We start from the raw sequence: 27299 nt of genomic DNA on the forward strand, positions 1-27299 counted from the left end.
AATTGCAGTGAGTACAGGCCCAAAGTTGCCGAACGGTGCTAATATGTTAACCCCTTCACTTCCAGAATTTTCGTCGTCATCCTCGTCTGGATTCCCTGCAATGACAACACATCATTTTGCAGATATGGAACCCAAAGCTGTTGCCAATACTCCAAGTGCGGCCCTGTTGTTGCTTATAAAGCCTCCCCGTTATCTCACTTATATATATATATATTCGTTTCCCCTCAAAATAAATGCCGACATTGCATTTGCCTTCTTACCCCAGACTCAACCAGTTCCTCTGCACCTATGATGTTTGAAACTTCTCCACAATTACATAATTCACCTAATGTTCCTTTTACCAAAAGGCACTGCATACCCCTCCACCTATCTTCGTATTATTCCCAAACTTTGCCTCAAAACCATTCAAATCATTATCCAAATAACTGTCAAACAATGTGAAAATAGTGGGCTGATTACTGACAACTGAGGAACACCACCCGTCACCGGCAGCCAACCAGAAAACGCCCCTGTTATTCCCTCTCGCTGCCTCCTGCCTGCCGGACATTCCTCTATTCATGACAGTATCTTTCCCGGAACGCCACAGGATCTTGTCTTGTTAAGGAGCTTGTGTAGCACCTTAACAAATTCCTTCTGAAAATCCAAATAAATGGCACCCATTGCCTCTCCTTTGCTCACTCTGCTTGTTACTTCCTCTAGGATCTCTAATAGATTTGTCAGGCAAGATTTCTCTCAGCAGAAACCATGCTGACTTTGACTTACTTCATCATTCCTCTCCAAGAACCCCGAACGTTCATCCTTAATAATCGATTCCAACACTTTCTCAACAACCGAGGTTAGGCTGACTGGACAATCATTTCAGTTCTTTAGACTTCCTTCCTTCTCAAAGACTGGAGGGATTCCTGCAATCTTCCAGCCCTCCTGGAATTAGGTGATTTTGAAGATTATGACCAATGCATCCGTTTTCCTTTGGCAACTTCTCTCAGGACTCTGAGATGTGGGTTGTCTGTTCCAGGTGACTTATCCACGTAAGACCTTTGAGTTTTACTCGCACATTGCCCTTTGTAATCGCAATGGCACTCACGCCTGCTCCCTGACCCTGACTGGTCTCTGGCACACTGCTAGTTTCCTCCACTGTGAAGACATATGCAAAGTACAAATTACGCTCATCTGCCATTTTTGTCATCCATTAATACCTCAGCAGCATTATTTTCCAGTGGCTCAAAATCAACTCTCACCTTCCTATTAACCTTTGCATCACTGAAAATTAAACTTATAGTATCCTGATTAATATTATTGGATACTTTGTCATTATATTCCACTTTTATTTCAATTTTATAGCCTTTTTCGTTGCCGTTTGTTGGATTTTTGAAGCTTTCAAACCATCCATCTTCCCACTCACTTTTGCCACCTTATATGTTCTTTCCAGGGCTTAACGACAGACCTTAACTTTATTCGTCGGCCACGGTTGCCTACCGTTGCCATTTGAGAATAACTTATTCTTTGGGACATATCTAAACTTCTCCTTATGTACAATTACCAGAGATTTCAGCCATCTCTTCTCTGGCAGGTATCCCAGCCATTATCCCCATCCGTTTGTGATACTGATACATGTGACTTATGCTTCTCGCTCAGAAAATTCAGAAGGAATTTAATCACACCTCTTCAGTAAACAGACTTCTGGCTTTTGTCTATATCACTTACGAATGCTGAGGACTCGGTGTGAGAGAACCCGGACCCTGGCACGCGGGAAGCTACACACCATCCAGGAGTCGCATTCTGGCACAGAGAACCTCCTGTCTGTTCCACTAATTAACGTATCCCCGATCACCACAGCTTGTCCCTTCTTCCCCACCCCTCCTGTGTCAAGAGGCAAACTTACTGCCAAACTGCCAACCACTGGGACATCGCTCTCTCTGGCCGTCCACCACCACGATCTCTCCAGTAACTGTTCTGCCACTCTGGCTCCAATCCCTCTGGAACTTTTGCCCCCTATCTCTCATCTCATGTCCTCTTGGTTTGAATCTCCCCTACTCTCAAGGAAAAAAAAGATATCCACCTCAACTCTATCTATACCCCTCATAACGCTAAATACCTCTATCAAGTCCCTCCCCCCTTCAACCTTCTACGCTCCAAAGAATAAAGACCTAACTTGTTCAACATTTCCCTCTAACTTAGACGCAGAAACCCAGGTAACATTCTAGTGACCAGAACTGTACACAATACCACAAATCTGGCCTCATCAAAGCCTTGTACAATTTTAACATTACATCCAAATTCCTATACTCAATACTCTAATAGATAACGGCCAGCACACCAAAAGATGTCTTCACCACCCTCTCCACATGCGACTCCACCTTCAGGGAACTGTGCACCATTATTTCTAGATAACTCTATTCGACTGCATTCCCCAATGCCCTACCATTTACCATGTATGACTTATTTTGATTAGTCCCAGCAAAAAGTAGCACCTCACACTTATCAACTAACTAGATTAAATCTCTCTGCAAGCTTTGAAAACCGACTTCATTATACACAACGCCACCTATCTTAATATTACCTGCCTATTTACTAATCGAATTTACCATCCCATCTTCCAGATCATTAATGTAAATGACAAACAACATTGGACCAAGTACAGATCCCTAAGACACACCATAGACACCGGCCTCCAACCTGACAAACAGTTATCCACCATTACACTCTGGCATCTCCCATCCAGCCACTATTGAATCCATTTACTACTTCAATAGTAATACTTAACGATTGAACCTTCCTAAATTAGCTACCGTGTGGAACCTTGTCAGAGCCCTTACTGAAGTCCATATAGACGACATCCACTGCTTAACCCTCGTCAAATTCCTAGCAGCCTCTTCAAAAAAACTCAATATGAATTGTCAAACATGACGTTCCGCGCACAAATCCATGTTTTCTGCTCCTAATCAGACCCTGTCTATACAGATAAGATATACCATCTCGAAGAGTACTTTCCATTAATTTATCCACCACTGACGTCAAACTTACAGGCTGATAATTGCTAGGTTTACTCTGAGAACCCTTATTAAACAATGGAACCAGATGAGCAATTCGCCAATCCTCCGACACCATCCCCGTTTCTAATGACATTTGAAATATTCCTGTCAGAGCCCCTGCAGAAACACCGGCAGTAAACCTAAATAAGTCTCCGTTCATTCCCACTCTTTGCCTCCTGCCACGGAAACATTACTTTATCCATTATAATACGCACATTAATGCCTTCAGTCCTGAATTCATCCTTTTCGATGGTGTCCACAATTCACGAAGCATCAAAGCATCTGCAATGTTTCCCCCTCAAAAGCCTCTCCTTAGTACAAATTGCCTCGGTTTGTAAAACCAGTTACCTCATCTTCAGCACTATTTTCAGCCAATGTCGATCCTTCTTCATTGAAATGTGTGTAGCCCAGGACAATATTTACACTGATCTGAACCATCTGATTACCACCTCTGTGTGAGTTCTTATCACCATCCGCCTACTCAGCCTCTCCAATAACTGATCTGGTACTTTGGTCCCATCCCTCTGGAACTAGTTGACACCCATGAGTGTGAACTGTATAATCTCACTGGCTCTGGCCCAGCGAGCATGGTGCTCGGGTTTCAATACTGAGATCACTACCCTGGAGATCCTGCCCTTTAACCCTTATCCCTCTGCACCCTCGTTACTCGTCCTAGCCATGCCATAGGTCGCCAAATGGAACACGATCTGACTTGCTTTCCATTGGGCCTTGGACAATCTGGACCTTTGCAATACCCACATCGGGCTTTTGTTCATTGACAACAGCTCAGAGTTCAGCACAATCATTTCCTCAGTTCTTATCAACAATCTCCGCATCCGGGTCAGGGCATCTCCCTCTGCAACAGAATGTTTAACTTCCCCATTGGGAAACCACAGTCAGTGCAGCTCGGTCAAAACATTTCCGATCAACAAACAGCACAATACAGGCCCATCGGCCTACAAAGCATTGCTGAAAATGCTCTTATCTTGGAAATTACCAAGGGTAACCCATGGCACCATATTTTCGAGGCTCCATGCCCCTGTCTAGGAGTCTCTTAAAATACCCTATCGTATCCGCCACAGCCACTAACGCCGGCAGCCAATTCCACGCACTCTGCGTAAACAAAAAAAAAACCCTGACATCTCCTCTGTAACCGTTTCCAAGCAGATTAAAACAGCGCCCCCTCGTGCTAGCTACAGTTTCTTGTGTCCTGCACCGTGCGTGTAACTACCTCTCTGTACGTTCAATCTATCACCCGGAAAGCCTCTCGAATTATTTGAAAATTTCTCGGATGTTAGCATCTGTGCAGAGCCCAACACGTTGACCCCGTTGACCTTGTCTCTCTCCCCAAGAGGTCTGCAGTGGCTTGACTGTCCTGCTTCCAAGCGGCCTCGGACCGTCCGGAGAATTGGAATATCTCCATCAGGCTGCGGTTTATTGACAACAGCTCAGCGTTCAGCACAATCATTTCCTCAGTTATAGTCAACAAGCTCCAAACCTGGGTCGGTGTATCTCCCTGTGCAACCGAATGTTTGACTTCCTCATCGGGAAACCACAGTCAGTGCAGACCGGCCATAACATTTCCCATCCACAGGTAGGGTTCAAGTAGCAGAGAGGCTACAAAAGGGCTGAGACCGATTGTGGAAATGGGCAAAGCAATGGCTGATGGAATCGAGTGCCGGGAAGTGTATGGTCTTGCAATTCAGTAGAATAAATAAAAGTGCGGACTATTTTCGAAATGGAGAGAAAAGTGAACAATCTGAACAAAGTGAACAAAGTGAACAAGTGAAAAAGGATTTGGGAGTTCTTGTGCAGGATTTCCTCAAGGTTAATTTATTGTTGGAGTCGGTGGTGAGGAAGGCAAATACAACGGTCGCATTTCTTTCCAGAGGACTGAATTATAAAGAGAATCATTTAATTTTAAGTCGTTATTCGGAGGCCTACTCTGAGGCATTATGAACAGATTTTGGTCCGTAATGTAGGAAAGCATGTGTTGACATGGTAAAGGGTACAATGGGACTTCGGGAAAATGATTCCGGGATTGAGGAGCGTTTGATGAATCTGGGCCTGTACTCTCTGGGATTCTGATGAATGAGTGGTGACGTCATTGAAACCTATCAAATGTTGAAAGTCCTCGATAGAGTGAATGGAGAGAGAGATGGTGGGGTCAGGACAAAGGCCTGCGGGGACAGCCTCAGCATGCAGGGATGAGAATTTAGAGCGCAGGTTCGGAGGGATTTCTTCTGCCATGAGGGGTAATTGGAGGAAATCCTTGCAGCAGGCGGCGGTGGAAACCAAGTCACTGTGTACATACAATACAACGGTAGACCCAGGTAAAAGTTTCTGCTGAGGGAATTAAGCAGCTACGGACTTAAGAACTCCGAACCAAAAAGGAGGTAATCTCCTGGTTACTGCCTCAGCCATGTGAAATTGGCTTAAGGTAAAGAAGGCTGGAGAGTTAAATGCGTGGCTCAAGGATTAGTGTGGGAGAAGTGAGTTTGAATTCAAAGGAAATTGGCTTCAGTATTGGGGAAGGAGGGAGCTGTTCCAATGGGACGGGATACACCGGAACCGGGATGGGACCTGGATCCCACCGTGTCGCAGAACGAGGGGGTGTGTTCAACAGATTGGCGGAGTTAAGATAAAGTAAAAGTGATAAGTGTGGAGGAAGTGAAAGTAAAATCAAAAGACAAAAGTAAGAGCGGAGTTTAGTGAATCGAAGAAAATTCAAATGTAATGAGAGAAACATGACATGATTCTAAAAACACAATGGGTGTGAAAGCACTTTATCTGAATGCCCGTAGTTTTCCAAATAAGGTCGGTGAACCTGTGGCACAAATCAGTACAAGGGGGGGGGGGTGATTTAGTGGCCATTTTCGAGAACCGGTTGCAAGGTGGAGAGGATTGGGAATTCAATATCCAAGGATATCAGTTAATACGAAACAATTAGCAGGAATGTAAAGGAGGTGGGCTAGCGCTCTGAATTGAGGATGAGGTCAGGGCGATAGTGGGAGACGATATAAGCTCGAAGGAGAAGAATGGTGAATCCACCTGTGTAGAGATAATGAATAGTCATTCAAACACGAAGAAGGTGCCAAGTTCCCGAATGGACAGAGGCAGGCATCCACAGTTCGGCGCTCCCATTCCCGGGAGAGTGGTTAGATGTCACCTTCCATTTGAGACTCAGACTGCCAATTATTGCCTGTCAACACTGCTTCATGGAATGTCTATTGGTGAAGGCATCGCACCGAGCACTCAGTGCTCAACCGTAAGAGATCCATTTCCAGTACGACTGTTGGTGATCTTGCCTTTTGGATTCCAGCACTGTAGACTAGTTTATTGCGAGTCTAAGCCGGAGTGTATTCTAGACTCTACTCGGGCCTTCCCTTCTCCACCATCCATATCTCTCTCGGTACAGAGGGGATTGCAAGGTTAGGGGTTTGAGGGAGAGTTGTCTGTCATTGAAGACTCGCGAATTTCTCCGGATGTACTGTGGAGAGCGTTCTGACTTGTCGCATCGCCGCCTGGTGTGGAGGCTGCAACGCAGAGGGTCGCCAGAGGCTGCAGAGGGTTCTAGACTCAGCCAATCCCATCACGGGCACAAACCTCCCCCCCATCGAGGACATGTTGAAGAATGAATGCCTCGGGAAGACCACAACCATCAGCGAGGACCCCCTCCCGCCGGGAAATGCCCTGTGCTCATCGGTACCATCGGGAGGGGGTACAGGCGCCTGAAAACTCAACAATTTACATGCACTTGCTCCCCTCCACCATCAGTTTGAGAACGCTCCCTGAACACTTAAATACTCCCTCGATATTCACCTGAATTGCAGTATTTATTAGTTTTCCCAATTTACGTTAATTTTACATCTTTGCGGCGTGCTGAGGTCATGTTGGAGTTGTACACGACGTCGGTGAGGCTTCACTAGGAGTGCGGTGTTCAGTTCTGGTCTCCCTCCTGTAGGAAAGATGCCACTGAGGTGGGAAGAGTGCAGAGGGAGATTAACGAGGATGATGCCGGGACTACAGGGTCTGGATTATGGAGAGAAGGCAAGGATGGGACTTAGTTCCTTAGAGCGTGGGCAAGAAGCCAGGAGAGGCACAGATAGGGTGAATGTGCAGTGTCTTTTCCCCCTAGGTTGGGGAATTGAGAGGCAGAGTCCACAGAATTGAGGTGAGAGTGTGTGGAGAGAACGGAGAGAGGAGAGGCAGATAATGGGGTCCGAGGGGAAGAGGTGGTGTGGAAAGGGAATGTTAGAGAGAAGATGGGGGAAACGAGAAAAGGAGCGGAAAGTGAGAGTAAATGGGGCGAGCGGGGAGAGCGGGACAGAGAGGGGAGAGGGATAGCAGCGGGAGAGAAAAGGGTTGCGAGTAGTGTAGGAGTCTGCGCTAGGAAGCAGCGGAGGAGAGGGTGCTAGGGGATGAAAGGATGTGGGAGTAACAGTGCGGTAGATTGAATGGGGAGAAGTGGGGTGACGTCACTTGATTCAAATCGGCCCGACAGGCTGTTGACAGAGACCTTGGATCTCTTCTGGAATATCCGGGTATAAATGTGCAGACTTCTCACAGATGAATCTGTATGTACCGTTACAACTGTAACCCTGTGAGTGCATGTTGCACTCTCTGCAGGTGTGCCATTTAGAGAAAATCTTGTACAGAAGAACAGAGGCCACATTCCTATCAAAGAGAGGTAGACAATTTCAACAGAGGCAAAACAGATCCAGCAAACAGCCGGAGACCGTCGCCAAACTAATCCAACAAATCTGCGCTCTTCCCACAGCCTTTTGACAGCCTCTGAACTAATCTCATGATACCGCGCTCTCCCCACAGCCGCTTGTCAGCCTCTAAACTAATCTCATGATACCGCGCTCTCCCCACAGCCCCTAGGCAGCCTCTAAACTAAACTCATGGTACCACGCTCTCCCCACAGTCCGTAGTCAGCCTCTTAGCTAATCTCATGATACCGCGCTCTCCCCACAGCCCCAGTCAGCCTCTGAACTAACCTCATGATACCGCGCTCTCCCACAGCCCCTTGTCAGCCTCTGAATTAATCCCATGAGACCGCGCTCTCCCCACAGCCCCTAGTCAGCCTCTAAACTAATCTCATGATACCGCGCTCTCCCCACAGCCCCTAGTCAGCCTCTAAACTAATCCCATGATACCGCTCTCCCACAGCCCCTTGTCAGCCTCTGAACTAATCCCATGATACCGCGATCTCCCCACAGTCCCGAGTCAGCCTCTGAACTAATCCCACGATACCGCGAGTCAGTTCCCAAATCACTCCCGACAACCCTGCATCAGTCAACAAGCTAATCCCACTGCCCCACTCTCCCCCCACGGCCTTCTGTCAGTCTCCAAACTTAACCCTCTCCCAAACACTTTCCCCACGGCCTCGTGTAACTCCCACACCACGGAAATGTAACATTCCCAACCTCACCCGTCTCCGCAATTTCCAATCCAGTAAGTAACGAATCGATGGGCGACACTGGTGGAAACAAAATCCGGTGAAATTAAATCCCTTCGATTAATGTACATGCAACGCCCTGGGAAAAGTTTCACTGCTAATGTAATGGTTTCTCTGTAGCAGCAGTGTGTTTGTGTTATGACGAGAGATAACGGGGGCTTTGGAATGCGTGGCGTCCCATGATGGAAGGGGTTCTCTTTCCTGTGAGACCGAGAGCGAGGGACTCGCGGGCTTTTGTTCGGCAGAAGATGGAAAGAGAAGATGTCAGAACGGGGATATCGTAGTCTGCAGGCCTAAGCGGACTTGGAATGGGGTCGGGAGTCGACCACGCCCGGGGGAAATCGATGGAGAACGGACGGGCGGGAAAACAGTGAGCTCCAAGGAGAGCATTAGACTGTTTCGTTAAAATGGGCCCTTTTTCTCTTTGTTTTCTGTACTAACCCCGTAGTCAAATGAAGAATCATAAACCCAATCGTTTAATTCCAAATGGTGTACTGCTCGTTATTTCGTGGGGTTGATTTGTAACCGGGCAACACATCCACACAAACGAGATTTCTCAGGTTGGCCGGGCCGGAGGGTTACACTGAGCCTGTCTCCAAGTCTCACCACGGGGAACGTGAAGAGATGGGACACAGATGAAATCACCCAGTGTTTGATCCCAGGAATGTGTGATGGGACGGTGTGGAGGGACATTCACTCTGTGTCTGATCCCAGGAAAGTGTAATGGGACGGTGTGGAGGGAGATTCACTCTGTGTCCGACCCCGGGAGTGTGTGATGGGACGGTGTGGAGGGAGATTCACTCTGTGTTTGATCCCAGGAATGTGTGATGGGACGGTGTGGAGGGAGATTCACTCTGTGTCCAACCCCGGGAGTGTGTGATGGGACGGTGTCGAGGGAGCTTCTCTCTGTGTTTCACGCCCGTATTCCATCCTCCATCCGTCCCGTACTCTGGACCTCAGTGACTCACGTCTGCGAGATACAGGAAGGGGGCGGTTAGCCAGGAAGGGGGTTAATTTGAGATGAGATCCTGGGCACCCAGACTCTGCCAGTCCGTCCTCCCTCAGCCTGGAGCTGAGACGCTACTGTGTCAGTGTGAGGAGCTCCGACCCACTGTTACAGTGCACAGGGTGCGGGGGGCAGCAGAAACCTCAAACAAACTCAAGTCCGACACCAAGGCAGGAAGTTACAGCGGTTTATTGATTTCATCATGATAAATGTAAATAAAACAATATGTGAGCTGCTGACTTGCGGGAATAAATAAGCTGTTGTAGCGATGTACTACATACAGAGCTAGAGACAACACGCAGTCGGTAAGTCTGTTCCAGGCTAGTTTATTCAAACTTCGCGGCGCTGGCATTTAATCCCTTGCGCCCGCCCTCTCCGGGCGGAAATGACGTCAGAGGTGTTCTCTCTCTCCCCCCCCCCCCCCCCCACTCGCGCTGGCGATTTGTGAGTCGGCGCGCCTGCGCAGAAAGTGGGTCGCCACACCGTTCCGGACTCACTCACAGTCACACAGAATTAACTGACTGGTGACAACGGGTGACAGGTAGATTACTCAGTCCCGTCTCTAACCGTCACTCTGCATCGCGTAAGCGATACTTATAAAATCACACTTCAGGGCCGTGTCCGGGAACGCTGCAGATCCAGAGTCACTGCCGAAATATTTCTCTGTTGAACATCATTGTATCGGCCAGACTGCCGAATGCACCGTCCTCTGCAAAGGGAGCAAAAAGATTCTCTCCCGGGACAATGCCCCCCCCCCCGGGACACCGGTGTCCCAGAATGAGCCCCGGCCCCCCGGGCTCCTCCTGTCTGGGTAATTCCCCGGGGTGTCACGCGGGAGAGTCTCGAACCCGCACATCTGGCGGAAGCTGCGCCGCTGGACAACAGGCGGAAATACGTCACTGCGGGAGCGCTTCCGATATCACCGAGCTCGAGACCAGAGCCAGTTCCGTTAAAACAGTTGGGATGTCCCCCCGGCGCGCCGCCATTAAAGGTAAGGGCGGGATTTAAAGGGGAGAGCAGGGAATCGGCTCCATCCCGCTGGCGGGGATGTTCACACATTCAGATGTTCACAGACCCACTCTCAGTCCGGATCTGACTCCCCGCAGAGATCTGAATTCCTTCTCCCAGGTCTCACTGAACCGATTCCCGTCCAACCTGAAACAGATGGGAGAATGAAGATGGAATAAACAGATTACACAACAGTGTCAGTAACAGGGGACCGGGGTTAATGTTTCAACAACACTCACAGACAAATATCACCAGAAATCCCGCGGATCCGCTGATATTTTATCACATTGAACATTAGCACAAACACTCACTCGATCCACTTCAAACTCGGGAGGGTCAGTATGAGGCGGCGGAGAGCGGGGACAGATCGGTCTGTCAGCGAGTTTAATCCCAGATCCAGCCCCCTCAGTGATTGGTTTGTACTGAGAGCGGAGACGAGATCCTCAGCACCAGAATCTGTGAGACCGACATTCTCCAGCCTGGAGATGAGAGAGAGTGAGGGTGAAGGACACAGAGAGACAGGAGACGGTACAAATCCCCAGTGTTTATCAATAACACAATTACTGATCATATTAATGTTCAGTGTCAGACACCCAGTGACTGTAAACACAATCTCCCACAGTCTGGTACTTACCGCAGTGTACATATTTTACACTCCGAGTTCCTCAGAGCCGCAGACAGCAGTTTCACTCCTGAATCTCCCAGTTTATTATAATTCAGGTCCAGCTCCGTCAGTGTTGGGTTTGTACTGAGAGCGGAGGCGAGATGCTCTGCCCCAGAATCTGTGAGACCGACTCGGTTCAGCCTGGAGATGAGAGAGAGTGAGGGTGAAGAACACAGAGAGACAGGAGACGGTACAAATCCCCAGTGTTTATCAGTAACACAACTACTGATCACAATAATGTTCAGTGTCAGACACCCAGTGAAAGTAAACACAATCTCCCACAGTCTGGTACTTACCCCAGTTTCTGTATTTTACACTCCGTGTTCCCCAGAGCCGAAAACACCAGTTTCACTCCTGAATCCCCCAGTTTATTATCACACAGGTCCAGCTCTGTCAGTGATGGGTTTGTACTGAGAGCGGAGGCGAGATCCTCAGCCCCAGAATCTGTGAGACCGACATTGTTCAGCCTGGAGATGAGAGAGAGTGAGGGTGAAGGACACAGAGAGACAGGAGACGGTACAGATTCCCAGTGTTTATCAGTAACACAATTATTGATAACATTAATGTTCAGTATCAGACACCCAGTGACTGTAAACACAATCTCCCACAGACTGGCACTTACCACAGTTTCTGTATTTTACACTCTGGGTTCCCCAGAGCCACAGACACCAGTTTCACTCCTGAATCTCCCAGTTCAATGAAACCAAGTCTAAACACAAACAGACAAATTGATGAACAAAGTGATTCAAACCGTAGGTCGGAGGGTAATTCTCTCATGCGGATATTTCAGGAAACATTAAACCCTTCCGTAAATCACTGATCGGAGTTCCCATCACTGTCAATGTCCCTCACTGCCCAGCTCCAGGGTATTCACCCAATGTCAGTAATCTAGTCTGTTGCTGTGACCCTGTGAACTCCACATATTCTGTCTCATTCTCCGTTGGCTAGAAAAGTGTTACTGACCACAGAGTGTCAGAAGGGGCAGGGATGAAGGTGATATAGCCCCACAGTGAGGAAGCTTTGTGAATCGGGAAATGTCGATGGGAGATGGAGGAAGAGACCCCACCTGAGGGAACGGATGGAAAGACACAAGTGGAAAGGGATGGGGGAAAGAGATCCCACGGGAGGAAAGGAATGGGGAAAAGAGATCCCACAGGAGGAAGGGTGGTGGGGAAAATAGATCCCATAGGAGGAAGATGGGGAAGAGAGATCCCACAGGAGGAAGTGTGATGGGGAACAGAGATCCCACAGGAGGAAGCAGGATGGGGAAGAGAGATCCCACAGGAGGAAGGGGACTGGGGAAGACAGTTCCCACAGGAGGAAGGGGGGTGGGGAAAAGAGATCCCACAGGAGGAAGGGGATGGGGGAGAGAGATCCCACAGGAGGAAGGGGATGGGGAAAAGAGATCCCACAGGAGGAAGAGGGATGGGGAAAAGAGATCCCACAGGAGAAAGAGAGATGGAGAAGTGAGATCCTATAGGAGGAAGGGGAATGGGGAAGAGAGATCCCATAGGAGGAATGGGGATGGGGAAGAGAGATCCCACAGGGGGAAGTGGATTTGGGATGATATATCGCACAGGAAGAAGAGGGATGGGGAAGTGAGATCCCACAGGAGGAAGGGGGATGGGGAAGAGAAATCCCACAGGATGAAGGCGGATGAGGAAGGGAGATCCCACAGGAGAAAGGGGGATGGGGTAGAGAGATCCCGCAGGAAGAAGGGGAATGCGGAACAGAGATCCCACAGGGGGAAGGCGGATGAGGAAGAGAGATCCCACAGGAGAAAGGGGGATGGGGTAGAGAGATCCCGCAGGAGGAAGGGGATGAGGAAGCGAGATCCCATATGAGGAAGGGGAATGGAGTGTGAGATCCTATAGGAGGAAGGGGATTGGGGAAGTGAAATCACAAAGGAGAAAGTGGATTTGGGAAGATATATTGCACAGGAACAAGGGGGATGGGGATGAGTGATCCCACAGCAGGAACGGGGGTGTGGAAGAGAAATCTAACAAGAGGAAGGGTAATGGGTAAGAGAAATCAAACAGGAAAAATGTGGATGGGGGACAGAGATCCCACAGGGGGAAGGCGGATGGGGAAGAGAGATCCCACAGGAGAAAGGGGGATGGGGGTAGAGAGATCCCGCAGGAGGAAGGGGATGAGGAAGCGAGATCCCATATGAGGAAGGGGAATGGACTGTGAGATCCTACAGGAGGAAGGGGAATGGGGAAGAGAAATCACAATGGAGAAAGTGGATTTCGGAAGATATATCGCTGAGGAAGAAGGGGCATAGGGAAGGGAGATCCACGGGAGGAAGGGTGATGGAGAAGAGAGATATCTCAGGAGGATGGGAATGGGGAAAAGAGATCCGACAGGAGGATGGGGGATGGAGAAGAGAGATCCCACAGGAGGAAGGGGGATGGGGTAGAGAGATCCCACAGGAGGAAGGGAATGGGGAAAAGAGATACAACAGGAGAAAGGGGGATGGGGTAGAGAGATCCCACAAGAGGATGGGGGATGGAGAAGAGAGATCCCAGAGGAGGAAGGGGGATGGGGAAAAGAGATCCCACAGGGGGAAGGGGGTGGGGTAGAGAGATCCCACAGGAGGAAGGGGGATGGAGAGTGAGATCCCACGGGAGGAAAGGTGATGGGAACAGAGATCCGTCAGGAGAAAGGGGGATGGGGAAAATAGATCCCACAGGACGAAGGGAATGGGGAAAAGAGATCCCACAGGAGGATGTGGGATGGGGCAAAGAGATCCCACAGGAGGAACGGGAATGCGGAAGATAATTCACACAGGAGGAAGTGGATTTGGGAAGATATATCGCACAGGAACAAGGGGGATGGGGATGAGTGATCCCACAGCAGGAACGGGGGTGTGCAAGAGAAATCTAACAAGAGGAACAGTAATGGGTAAGAAAAATCCAACAGGAAAAAGGTGGATGGGGAAGAGAGATCCCACAGGAAGAAGGGGGATGGCGAAGAGAGATCCAAAGGAAAACGGGGGATGGGGAAGAGAGATCCCACAGGAAAAAGGGGGATGGGGTAGAGAGATCCCATAAGAGGATGGGGGATGGAGAAGAGAGATCCCAGAGGAGGAAGGGGGATGGGGAAAAGAGATCCCACAGGGGGAAGGGGTTGGGGTAGAGAGATCCCACAGGAGGAAGGGGGATGGAGAGTGAGATCCCACGGGAGGAAAGGTGATGGGGAACAGAGATCCGTCAGGAGAAAGGGGGATGGGGAAAATAGATCCCACAGGACGAAGGGAATGGGGAAAAGAGATCCCACAGGAGGATGTGGGATGGGGCAAAGAGATCCCACAGGAGGAACGGGAATGCGGAAGATAATTCACACAGGAGGAAGTGGATTTGGGAAGATATATCGCACAGGAACAAGGGGGATGGGGATGAGTGATCCCACAGCAGGAACGGGGGTGTGCAAGAGAAATCTAACAAGAGGAACAGTAATGGGTAAGAAAAATCCAACAGGAAAAAGGTGGATGGGGAAGAGAGATCCCACAGGAAGAAGGGGGATGGCGAAGAGAGATCCAAAGGAAAACGGGGGATGGGGAAGAGAGATCCCACAGGAAAAAGGGGGATGGGGTAGAGAGGTCCGACAGGAAGAGAGGGGATGGGGAAGAGTGATCGCACAGGTTGAAGGGAGGTGGCATTTGTCACTCTTCATCTCAATCTGATTTTCTGCAGTTTTAACCAAATCCCTTTACTTTGAAACAGCACAATGGAACTGTTTCACAGTTCAGAGTGAGAGATAAAACTAGTTACTTCAACTCCTGGCACTTGTGCAGCCCGGCTCCCAGCCGCTGGAGTCCTTCACATTGGATGTGGCAGTTCCACAGGTCGAGCTCTTTTATTGTATCAGAGAGTCCGATGACATCAGACAGGACCGCGCAGTCAATAGGTGTCAGTGTCATTTCACGTAATGAAAGTGTTTTCATAGACCCCAGTGTGGCCTGAGCCAGGCCACGATTCTGAGACTCAAACAGGTAGTGTAATGTGTTCAGGAGTCTCCTTTTACTATCTTCACTCCTCGTGTTTCCGCTCTGGCATTTAACCTCCTCCTTCACCCAGTCAATCACCCCGCGAGTTGTTTGATGAGGAAATGGACCGAGAAACTCCTCCAGGCCCCCAGCTGTCATTGGGTTGGAGAGACCAGCAACGAAACGGAGAAATACCTCAAATCGTCCATCTTCCGTCTTGTGGGCTTCAGTGAGGAATTTCAGGATATCTTCGGGATGTACAGTCAGGAATTGTGCGACTGCAGCTACAAACTCTTGGATGGTGAGATGTGGGAATGTGTACACCACGCTCTGGGCAGAATCCTCTCTCTCCAAAAGCTCCATCAGGAACCCGGACAGGAACTGGGAAGGCTGCAGATTGAACTTGATCAAATCTCCGTCTGCAAATACAATCTTCTTCTCGGACACTCCTCTGTAGGCCATCTGACCGACCCTGAGTAACACATCACGGGGTTTCTCAATCTCACGACCGTGGTTTTTCAGGATGTTGTAAATAAAGTAGGAGTACAGTTGGGTGATGGTCTTGGGAACTCTCTGCGGGTCCCTGACTCTTTGTGTGAATAAGGGGCCCAGTGCCAGAGCGAGGATGCAGCAGTAGGATGGGTTGTAGCTCATGGTGTACAGGATCTCGTTCTCCTCCACGTGTTTGAAAACAGCTGCTGCCACCATCTGATCTTCAAAATGCCTGATGAAATATTCCTTCCGTTCCTCACCAACAAATCCCAGGATTTCAGCCCAAACACCGATCTTCGCTTTTTCCAAGAAATGTAACACAGTGGGGCGGGTCGTCACCAGCACTGAACACCCTGGGAGCAGCTTGCCCTGGATTAAACTGTACACTATGTCAGACACTTCACACCACCACTCGGGATCTGGGCACTGGTGCTTGGGTTCTGTATCTCTCCGACTGTCCGCAAAATCGATTCTGTGCTTGAATTCATCCAAACCATCGAATATAAACAGCAATCCCTCTGGGTTCTTCCAGACCTCTCTCAGGATATTCCCAAAGTAAGGATACTGATCCAGAATCAGTTCCCTCAGGTTTATTCTGCAGTTAATAGTGTTTAAATCCCGGAATTTGAAACTGAAGACAAACTGAAATTGTTGGAATATTTTCCCCGTGGCCCAGTCATAAACAATCTTTTGTAGCATTGTTGTTTTCCCGATTCCTGGCACTCCGGCTACTGCTGCGGAACTGCCAGATTTGGATTTACTCCGGGAAAAACTGCTGTGGAATAACTGGGCAGTCTGTATTTTTTCTAACGCTCCACGGAGATGTTTCTTTCTATAATCCTCGTGGTCTCTGCCTCTTGCCAGCAGCTCGTGTTCCACCAGTCTCGGATGTCGAAAAGTAGAAATGACCGTGAGCTTTGTGTATCGATCATCCAGCTGGAAAACCTTCACCTTCTCCCTCATCAGGATCGTGTTCACTCTCAGTGTTTCAGTTTGTGCCCGCAGAGTCTCCTTGTGTTTCTGTTGAACATCTTCATGGGAACAGAGAACAGAGTCAAAATGTTAACTAGCTCAACTGACAAAGAACTTTATAACTGCATTCCAATATTCAGTGTTTGAGATTACATGAATTAAATATATGCGTCCATGAATATTAGGACAGAAAGTAAAATTCTGTTCACAGACACTGGAACTAATAGCGATAATTGTCCCAGAAAAAATGTCCAATCCTCACATTCTGACACGAACTACTGTTGAAGGTGAACTTTCCCCTGATATCCTTTGCAATCCTGACTGCACTCCCGTTACAACACTTCACTATATTTATATATTTAAAGGAACAGAACATGCTTGGAATGCGGGTTTCTTTACTCGGTGAGTGGTAGCTGTGTGGAACGAGCTTCCAGTAGAAGTGGTAGAGGCAGTTTCGGTATTGTCATTTAAAGTAAAATTGGATAGGTATATGGACAGGAAAGCAATGGAGATTTATGGGCTGAGTGCAGGTAGGTAGGACTAGGTGAGAGTACGCGTTCGGCATGTACTAGAAGGGCCGTGATGGCCTGTTTACGTGCTGTAATTGTTGTATGGTTATATGGAAATACTCAAGTCGGGCAGCGCCTGGGGGAGAATCACAGTGAACTTGCGGATCGAGAACCCATCGGAATGACAAGAAAGAAAATGACTAGTTTGCAGTCGCAGTGATGGAGGATTGGTGGAAAGATGTTAATGGAAGAAACCACAAGCGTCTGCATCAGTGATGTACATCGTGTTTCTGGGAGAGGGTGGTGAAGTCTTGACAACTGCTACTCATCAGTCTTGCTGTGGGGGTGTGGGGCTCTGTCTAATGAGGCCTCCGTCTGTCAGAGTCGACCGAGGATGTCCTGCCCCTGCAAGCCGGGACACTACGATATGGAGAGGAAGCTTTTGCCGATGTAGCAAGCTCTCTCGCTCCTGCATCTGATGTACACAAAGGATCGGCAGAGACTGACACAGCTTGGCACCAGAGGTGTTCCAGGTGATGCAAGTCTGCGTTGAACACTATTTCAAACTGCCTTAGGGGCTCCATGTCAAGTATTTTCCCATTGGGTTTACTCCCAAACTCTTCCCCATGAGGGGTGCAGATTCAGGGCAGCAGAGGTTTGAGATCAGAGCTTTCCTGTTGCTGGGTGAGCTGCCAATCATGGCCGACGAGACCCATCTGTCCAAAGCGACTGGTTGTAAGGCACCAGTAACCCGCCTTTACCCCTTCTCCTGTCGGAAGAAACGCTTCCACCGGGCTTAGTGGCTATGCCACATGTGAAGGCCAGGAGCTGGACTTTGTTGTTAGAGGCTATTTGAGTCACTGCTGAGAGAATTAAGAGGTCGTGGCAGCTCATCCCCGCTACCAACCCCGGGTATGACAATCTTAATCAAACAATGGGCAACAATTATTGACAACAATAAATCGATAAATTGGTTTATTATTGTCACATGCACCACGGTAAAATGGGAAACTTTTCTGTATGCGATCCAAATCGATTCTTTCATCACATCAGCGCCATGAGGTCTTACAAGGATAAACGGAAAAGAATAGTACAGGGAAACTGTGTTTTAGGTGCCGAGAAAATGCAGTGCAGTCAGACAATAAAGCAGAAGGTTAAAGGATCATCGGGAGGTCAGAGTTTTGATTTTGGAACTATGCTCCCAGACTGTGGAACTCAACACCTAAAACTACAGTACGATGCAGAAGACTGAGGTGTGTCTTACGACAGACATTTTGTCTTTTATTTTCTAGTTTGCACTTTATCCCTTTCTGATGCGGTTTGAAGGACATCGTCTGGATGAAAGGTGCTTTACAAATAAGTTGTTGTTGTAGTTATTATTATTATTATTATTATTATTATTATTATTATTATTATTATTATTATTATTATTATTATTATTATTATTATTATTGTTGTTGTTGTTGTTGTTGTTGTTGTTGTTGTTGTTGTTATTATCATCATCATCGGATAAACTGGTAAAACTTGAGGTACGGGCATAGCCAACCACAGTCATATCTAAATTGATATGAAATTTCAGACTATTCTCGTGGTGTATAGTATTGTGGGTTTTTGAAGATTTGCTCGTATTGCCTTGTGGGCCTAATTTATTGATACTATTCTGTAAAGCCTTTGGGAAAATACCAGTTATCGATATTACGTTTGGGATAATGAATAACCTGTTGGTGTTCCATAGTCTTTCATTTTCCCCTTTTAATTCAGCATTTTCCTGGTGTTTTTCACTAATTCATTTCTGTACGTTATGTGTGTGTTTGGAATGGCTATATACTGTATATCTGAAAAAAAAAACTTGTTGCTGCTTGTTTATTCTGTAAATTATATCTGAACGGTTATCATGGATTATTAAATCTGAAATAATGATCGGTCATTGTATGATATGAAGGACTCTAATTCTAAATGCGGAGCAGGTTTGTACTTACAGTAAGTTATGGTGTCTTTCATCAGTTGTAGTTTAAGCAAAATTTTTGAGAATGTTGTCCACTATTTGACTGTGCTTGTGCGAGTAATGAGAATCAGTTAAACTGCTGCAGGATCCTGGAAAGTGTTGGATTGTTTCTGTTTTCGGTTGTAATTTTCAGCATTTTTCGTCTTGAACGTATTGTTCTTTTATTCTGCATTGTTGATAACTACACGTGTTAACCACCTGGTCCTGTATTGCGACAATGATCTCTTCTGTTTCTGGGAAGAGGTCTCCAACTCTGAGCCGGGGGCTCGACCCTTCCTTGTCGACATCTAGTTGGCTCAGATCGTGTGGCTGTCTTCCTTGGGGAGTCAGACTCTTCCATTGGTTAACGTTTTCTACTATTATGATAGTTTCTTCATTTTTATGGGTTATTCTTTCATTTCCGTTCAGTTCGTGTACCCCTTATCAGATTTGCATATGCTTGTAAGGAGTGCTGAATCATTCGTGCGTTATGAAAATATATCCTTAGAGCTAATTGTGGATTTCAGAAAAGGCAAGATGAGGTAACACAACACACCAGTCCTCACAGAGGGATCCGAAGAGGAAAAAGTGAGCAAATTCAAATTCCTGGATGCCAATATCTCCGAGTATCTAACTTGGAGTCAATATATCGATGCAGCTACAAAGAAGGCACAACAGTGGCTATATTTCATCTGGGGTTTCCAACATCACTCGAATATTTCTACAGGTGTAATTTGCATAGCATTGAAACTGGCAGCATCAACGCCTGGTTCATGGGGACTACTGCACAGGATCGGAGTAAGGCGCACACTCAACGATTCAGGAAAACTTCTCCTCTGCCATTCATTTTCTGAATGGCCATTGAACCCCTCAATAATGCCTCACTAAACTCGTATTTAAATTTCTGTTTCTGCACAACGTATTTAATTTCATATTTCATATAATCACACAGTCATGCATAGCTATACATGCTCAACTTGCAGGCCTTGAAGCAATTTTGCTGCTCAGACAGCTCCACTGGACAGACCACCTGTCTCGCATGGACAACCCCGGGTTACCGGAAACAGTACTCTACGTAGAAGTCTTTCAGGGCAAAAGAGATCGTGCTGCCCCGCACAAGATGTGCAAGGACCAAATTAAGCAGCAGCTCTCTCAGGAAAATATGGAGGTCAACGAGTGGCAGCCGCTGATCCACCGAAAAGCCAAGAATTTTGAGGAACCCAGAAGAGCGAATGCTGAAGCGAAGAGGAGATAAGAAAGATCCAACTCCACAAACGCCCGCATCCCAGCGGCCCGTTTTCCGACTGCTCCCCTGTCTGCAGATCCAGAATTGACTCCAACAGTCACCAACGATCATGCCGTTATCCAGTACCACCATCACCCCCCCCCCCCCCACACACACACACACACACACACACACACACACACACACACACACACACACACACACACACACACACACACACACACACACACACACACACACACACACACACCTCTACCAGGGAAAAGAAAAGGACTGAGGGTATGCTTTGCTTCATGGTCATTCATGGAACCCCGAGATGTGCATGCCCTGAAATCCTTTCGTTCCCCGGATCTAGAGTACCTGGTGCTGCTGTGTAAACCTTTCTGGCTACTGATGGAGTCCCGACTGTTATTATCACAGCTGTGTAATACATCCCCCAGCTGTGTGCTACTATCCCCCAGGGGGGAGGTTTTCCACCAGAAACCGGTCAGAACAGTTGGATCCGTGTGAACAGCACTTGCCGCGTGACCGACAGCTTACGTTGCCGGTGATCAGCGGGAGCTCAAGAAACGCAGCTCCGATCTGGGCAAAGTCATCCAGGCAGCGAAACGACAATACAGAGACAGGATTCAGGGACAACTCTCCGCCAGCAACACACACAGCTTATGACCAGGTCTACAAACCATCGCTCCAGTGTACATGGCGTTTTCTAGAAATTATTAATATTAAATTTCTCCCTTTTGCATATTTTCCAGGTCTGTTTCAGACCAAGATATCATAACAAGATTAAACGTCAATATGGGCACAGTGAGGATTTACTAACTTTGTTACATTTTTACTGTTCAGCTGTATTTGGCAGATTTTCTTGATCCTTGATATAAATTCAGATTTTCTTCAGCATTGACTTTAATTTTATTGGAAGGTTTTACATATTCACACGACTATCTATTTTCTTTGCTGATTGAGATTCCAAATATATGTTTCGTATTCTGCTACATTGTATCCTGATGCTCTGTTTGATATTCTACCGGCTCTATTTCACCTTTCTTTATGTTTCATGTTCTGTACTTTTCTAGCCTCAAGTTCATGCTTATATCTTTGGAAATTAGTTCCATTATTTGAATTATTTGTTTTAGCTGTACAGATGCAAGAGCAAATAATTTCAAATCATCAACGTATAGCTGTGTCAAGGTATAATTCATATTTTTTTTCTGAGTTGATAACTGATTTTTGTCCCTTTCAGTATTATGAGCAAGTTTAAGGCTAGACAAAACCAGGTGTGCTCAGTGAGTCGCTCCGGAAAATCCCTCAATTTAATATGATAATAGTGGCTGTTCCTTTGTGGTTGTTCAGAGCACGATTATTTTACGTCAATGCTTCATCAGATTTTGTTGAAACTTCACAAGTATTGGATGAATTTTCTATATATTTTGAACTTCTCAACCATGTGAGGGAGAGAATCAAACGTTTTCTGATAGACAATATAACACTGAAAGATTTCTGCTTTCTACAGGGATTGAAATGGAATTACATAATTTGTAATCTGTTGTTCATACCCGTACGGTATTCCTTCTGCTCTCCTGTGAAAATATTTTGGTTATCTAAGATGCACGATGCTACAATTTTATATATAAAATGGTCTTATTATTACAAGTGCCAGTAATATCATAGTAGGTGACCATTCAATGGTCTTCTAAATGCAGAATTAAAGCTGTCCTTGGGGCTGGTGGTACATTCCTCTGTAGTACTGTGTTCACTACTGATTTTCCTGCTCCTGGGATGATCGGAGGGGGTGCAGAACGGGTTCATCAGGGTGTTGATTGGATTCGGTGGCATCTGAGGCAAGTAGAGGTTTGATGCACTTGGTTTGTTCACACTGGAATTACAATAGAGATCTGACAGAGGTGTACAAGTTTGAGAGATAATAGTTTGGGTCGACAGCCTGTATTTTTTTGTTTGATTTGTACTTAAGATTGGTGTCTAGTACCAGAGAGCATTTCGTTGAGGTGAGATGGGGTGAATTCGCAGCAATTGTGGGTAGCTGTTTTTTTTTTTTAACAGAGTTGTGGGTGCTTGGAATTTACTGTCTGGGTCTTGTTGGAGGCAACTATATTATAGATGCTCCTAGATGCTCCATGAATTTATAGGAAATACAAGGAGTTGGTCAATAATATAAGAATGAATACGAAAGTATAACCATATAACCATATGACAATTACAGCACAGAAACAGGCCAGTTCGGCCCTTCTAGTCAGTGCCGAACGCTTCCTCTCACCTAATCCCACTGTCCGCACTCAGCCCATAACCCTCCATTTAATTCCCGTCCAAATTTTGCTTTAATTGACAATACCGAACCTGCCTCTACCACTTCTGATGGAAGCTCGCTCCACACATCTTTTTTTTTTCTTTCCCAGATATATAAAGAGTTAAAAAAAAAGGAAGATCGATATGGGACCGCTGGAAACGGGTGACAAAGAAATGCCAGACATACTCTGTGGAAGTCACTAGCGGAATTACAAAAGGTAAAGAGCATCAGTGAACAGAATGGCGTTTAGTGCTATTACAAAGGAAAAGGGGCTTGGAGGATGAAAGGTCTGAAGATAGAAGCGTCACCTGGACTGGGTCACACAGTGTGCCAGGAGCCTGCCTGGGATGTGGGAGGATTCCCAGCGCGTTAGGATCTGGAGTGGGGGCTTCAGCAGAACCAAAAGATGGATTAATAGAAACATACAATGTAGAATATTCAGACTGCCAAGAGAGATTCCTTGAATTCTTACTTGAATCCAGAGATCAGCAAATGAGTAATGGCGAATTTTGATTCCCAGGTTTTGCCAAGACACAGACTAACATTTGAGATGTGGTTTGAACTGAGCATTTCATCACTCACCTATCAATTGAGTTGGTAGTTCAGATAACCCTTGGGCGATGTTCATGTATTTCTGTGGATCAGGACCTGTTTAAATATTAAAAAAAAACATCCATGGAAATAAAGCTAAAATAATTAAAATAACTAAAGTGTTTATCTCAATGTGCCTTTGTGTTCAGTGCGTGGTTTTAACATACCGAGTTCCTGTATTTCGCTCAGTATTCTGTCCAGCTTCGGTAACTCAGTCCTCCACATCACAAAGGATTCCCACATCGCCCTCCGGGCCTGGGAGTCTTTGCCATTCACCAAACTGAGGAAGAGTCTGGAACTCTCTGTCCGGTTTCCCTTCTCTGTCAGTTCAGTGACTTTCTATAAAAGTAAAACAATGAATTTATTGTGGAGCAGAGAGACAGACATGGAGAATGAGGAGGTAAATATCTGTTTATGGCCCCGGTAGCTTCAGAACAGATGCAGTCACTGGGCTGCTGCCTCATCCTCCCTGGGTTCAGTCATTAACAGAGAAACAGTCACTGAAGGAAATTCTAAATCAATATTGTGAAAGAAAGCGGATTTACTGACACCCTGCAGCAGATGCAACGTGATTAATTTCCTCGATCTCTCAATGTGCAACATTACATCAACAGGATGTGACTACAAGAAAGGAAAAGAGGGGAGAGTGAGAGATCAAATGAAAAAAAAAATGGATGGCAGGCATCGCTGAATCGTGGCTGAAAGAAGTTTCTAGCTGGGTATTGAATCGAAAGAATAGGCAGGTGGGTGAAAGCTTTGGGTTGACTCTGTTGTCATTAAACATGAAAAGACCTAAGAAAGAGGTGATGTCGGATTTGACGATGTAGATGTTAAGAAACTGCATAGGTAAAATGACACTGATGGAGATTATGTACAGGCTTGTTAACAGTAGCCAGGATGTGGGCTACAAATTCCAGTGGGAGAGAGAAGAGGCAGGTAAAGAGGTCAATGTTAAAATTGTCACGGTGAATTTTAATATGAAGGTAGCTTTGGAAAATCAGGTTGGTGCTGAATCCCGAGTGAGGAAAATTATAGAATGCCTCTGAGATGGCTTTTGAGAAAAGCCTATGGTTGAGCCCACTGTACGAAAGGCGGATCTGGATTCGGTGTTGTTTATTGCACCAGATTCGATTGAGGAGCTTCAGTTAAATAAACCCGTAAGAGGCAGTGATCATAACATAGCAGAACTCACACTGCAGTTTGAGAGGGAGAAGGTAAAGTTAGATGCATCAGTGTTACAGTGGAATAAAGGAGTTACAGAGGCCTGAGAGAGGAGCTGGGCAAAAAAAAAAAAAAAAAAATTCGAAAATGATACCAAGAGAGACATTGGCAGCGCAGGGATGGCTGAAGTTTCTCGGAGTAATTCAGAAAGCGCAGGAAAAATGATCACACAGATAAAGAGTTATTGTGAAGGGAGGATGATCAACCGTGGCTGACGAGGTATTCAAAGCAGCACAAAAGCAAAATAGACGGCACAGAATATTACAAAGTGTAGAAGAAAACTGGAGGACTGGGGTGTTTTTACAATCCAACAGAAGTCAATGAAAAATCTGTAATTAGAAAAGATATGGAATATGAAGGTAGGCCAGCAAATAACGGAAAATAGTTTACTAAAACTTCCTTCTGATATATGGAGAGTGAAAGAGAGGAGGGTGGATATTAGCCTGCTGGAAAATAACAATGGAGAGGTACTGTCAGGGGACAAGGAAATGCCGGAAGACATTAGTCAGTATTTTGCATCAGTATTCACTGTAAAAAAAAAACATTAGGACGTGCCAGATATTTGAGCATGTCAGGTGGCAGAAGTGAGTGTATTTGCAATTATTGAGGAGAAGGCGCTCGGGAAGCTGAACGTTCTGAAGACTGAGGAGTCCTGATCAACTGCTTGGGTTGCTTCTCCAGTCCAGATTGCTTCTGAAAGAGGAGGCTGAAGAGATTGTGGACACATTAGTAAATATCGCTCAATAGATTTTGGAATGGTTCCGGAGGACCGATAATTTCAAATTATAGCAGGACGTATAATACGCTGGAGGACCTCAGCAGTTCGGGCAGCATTCGTGGAAACGTGCAGTCAACGTTTCGGGCCGAGACCCTTCGTCAGGACTGAGGAGATGTGGGGAGGGTGGGAAGGAGAAGGCTGGTAGGTGCCACGTGACAAAAAGCAATAAGAAGAAAAATCAAGGGGTGGGGGAGTGGAAGCAGGGAGGGGATAGGCAGGGAAGGTGAAGAAGGAATATAAGGGGAAAGCACAATGGGTAGTAGAAGAATGCAGAATCATGAGAGAGGTGATAGGCAGCTGGAGGAGGAGGCAGAGTGAAACTGAGATGGAGGGAATTACCAGAAGTTGGATAATTCAATGTTCATGCCAAGTGGCTGGAGACAACCCAGACGGTATATGAGGTGTTGCTCCTCCAACCTGAGTTTGGCCTCATGATGGCAGTAAAGGAGGCCAGGTATGGACATATCTGAATGAGAATGTGAAGCAGAGTTGAAATGGGTGGCAAGCGGGAGATCCTGTCTGTTGTGGCGGACGGAGCGGAGGAGCTCGACGAAGCGGTCCCTCAATCTGCGTCGGGTCTCGCCGATGTTGAGGCGGCCACACCAGGAGCACGGGATGCAATAGAAGACACTAACAGAGTCACAAATAAAGTGTTGTCTCGCCTGGAACGACTGTTTTGGGCCCTAAATGGTGCTAAGAGAGGAGCTGTAGGGACATGTGTAGCACTTACGCTTGCAGGGATAAGTACCAGGTGGGAGATCTGTGGGAGGGACTTGTGGACCAGGTAGTCGCGGAGGGAACGGACACTGCGGGAAGCGGAGTGGGGTTTTATTTTAAATTATAGGCCAATTAGTCTGATCATCGTTTGGGAAGGTGTCAGCAGTCGAGAATTGAGGATAAGGTTTCGGGGTATTTGGACGAACATGATAAAAAATGCCAAAATCCATGAGAGAATAGCATGCTGGGTCGACAACGGAGTGTCAGTGCGAGTTGTTCACTTGGACTTCTCGAGGACCTTTGACCAGGTGCCGCACATGAGGCAGTTTAACAAGACAAGGGCCGACAGTGGGGCAAGAAATACACTAGCATGGATAGAGGATCCATGCTTTCTGGAGATCCATGGATAGAGGATTTCCAGACAGATTTTGTCTGACAGTCAGGAAGCACAGAATGGGAACAAACAGGGCTTTTTTTCTTGTTGGATTTCGGTGACCAGCGGTGTTCTGCAGTGGTTGGTTTTGGGACAGTATTTTTTCCCGTTATATGAATGATTTGAAGGTTTTATTATCAAAATTGCACGCGTTACGAAGATATGGGGAAGGACAGGAAGTGTTAAGGAAGCAGGGATTTCGCGGGAGGACATTGACCGATGATAAATCAACATATCAGAGGCAATTGGAATGTAGTATAGGGAGGTGCATGGCTATACACTTTGGGAGGAAGAATGAAGACGTAGACTGTTTTTGAATCTGGGAGAAAATTCAGAAATCAGAGTTGTAAAGAGTCTCGGGAAACCTAGTGCAGGATTCTTTGCAATTTGTGTCGGTGTTAGGAAAGGCAATATCAATGCTGGCATTCATTTCGAGTGGAGCAGAATGTAAGAACAAAACTTGCGAGACCGCAGTTGCATATTGTGAACGATTTTAGTCCCCTGATCAGAGAAAATAGATATTAGATATTCAGCAAATTAACAGATTTACTTTTCCTTTTCGCCCTTCCCTTTCTGGAGAACCTATTGATCTTCTTCCTTTTTAGGACAACCTGTCGACTTTTGGGATCATGAGATATCAGCCAGTCAGCAGATTTATTTTATGTTGTGTGCTTTCTTCTTCCCTTTTCGGTCAAAATATTGATGTTTGTGGTCATAAGATATCAGCTTTGTGCGTGATCTTTGACCTCTAACCAATTTTAGAGATTTTCGAGGAAGTTACCAGGAAAGTCGATGAAGGCAAGATTGTGGATATTATCTGCATGGACTTCGGCACGGTATTTGTCAAGATCCCGCATAGGAGGTCGGCAAAGAAGATTCAGTTGCTCAG

General features: G+C 46.6%; 1 protein-coding gene across 2 annotated transcripts in view; it reads right to left on the reverse strand.

Moving 5' to 3' along the window:
- Positions 1-9932: 9932 nt before the first annotated feature.
- Positions 9933-27299, reverse strand: part of LOC140720501 (NACHT, LRR and PYD domains-containing protein 3-like) — a 44397-nt gene continuing 27030 nt past the window's right edge. For both annotated transcript variants that reach the window (XM_073035349.1, XM_073035350.1), the window contains 8 exons: positions 23429-23600; positions 23253-23318; positions 14948-16685; positions 11797-11883; positions 11471-11641; positions 11145-11315; positions 10822-10989; positions 9933-10657 (listed from right to left, as the gene is read on the reverse strand). In XM_073035349.1, coding sequence (XP_072891450.1) covers positions 10570-10657; positions 10822-10989; positions 11145-11315; positions 11471-11641; positions 11797-11883; positions 14948-16685; positions 23253-23318; positions 23429-23600 — 2661 coding nt within the window. In that variant the 3' untranslated portion in view covers positions 9933-10569. The remainder of the gene's footprint in view (positions 10658-10821; positions 10990-11144; positions 11316-11470; positions 11642-11796; positions 11884-14947; positions 16686-23252; positions 23319-23428; positions 23601-27299) is intronic.

Source organism: Hemitrygon akajei, unplaced genomic scaffold, assembly GCF_048418815.1.
Source record: "Hemitrygon akajei unplaced genomic scaffold, sHemAka1.3 Scf000043, whole genome shotgun sequence".
Lineage (NCBI taxonomy): Eukaryota > Metazoa > Chordata > Chondrichthyes > Myliobatiformes > Dasyatidae > Hemitrygon > Hemitrygon akajei.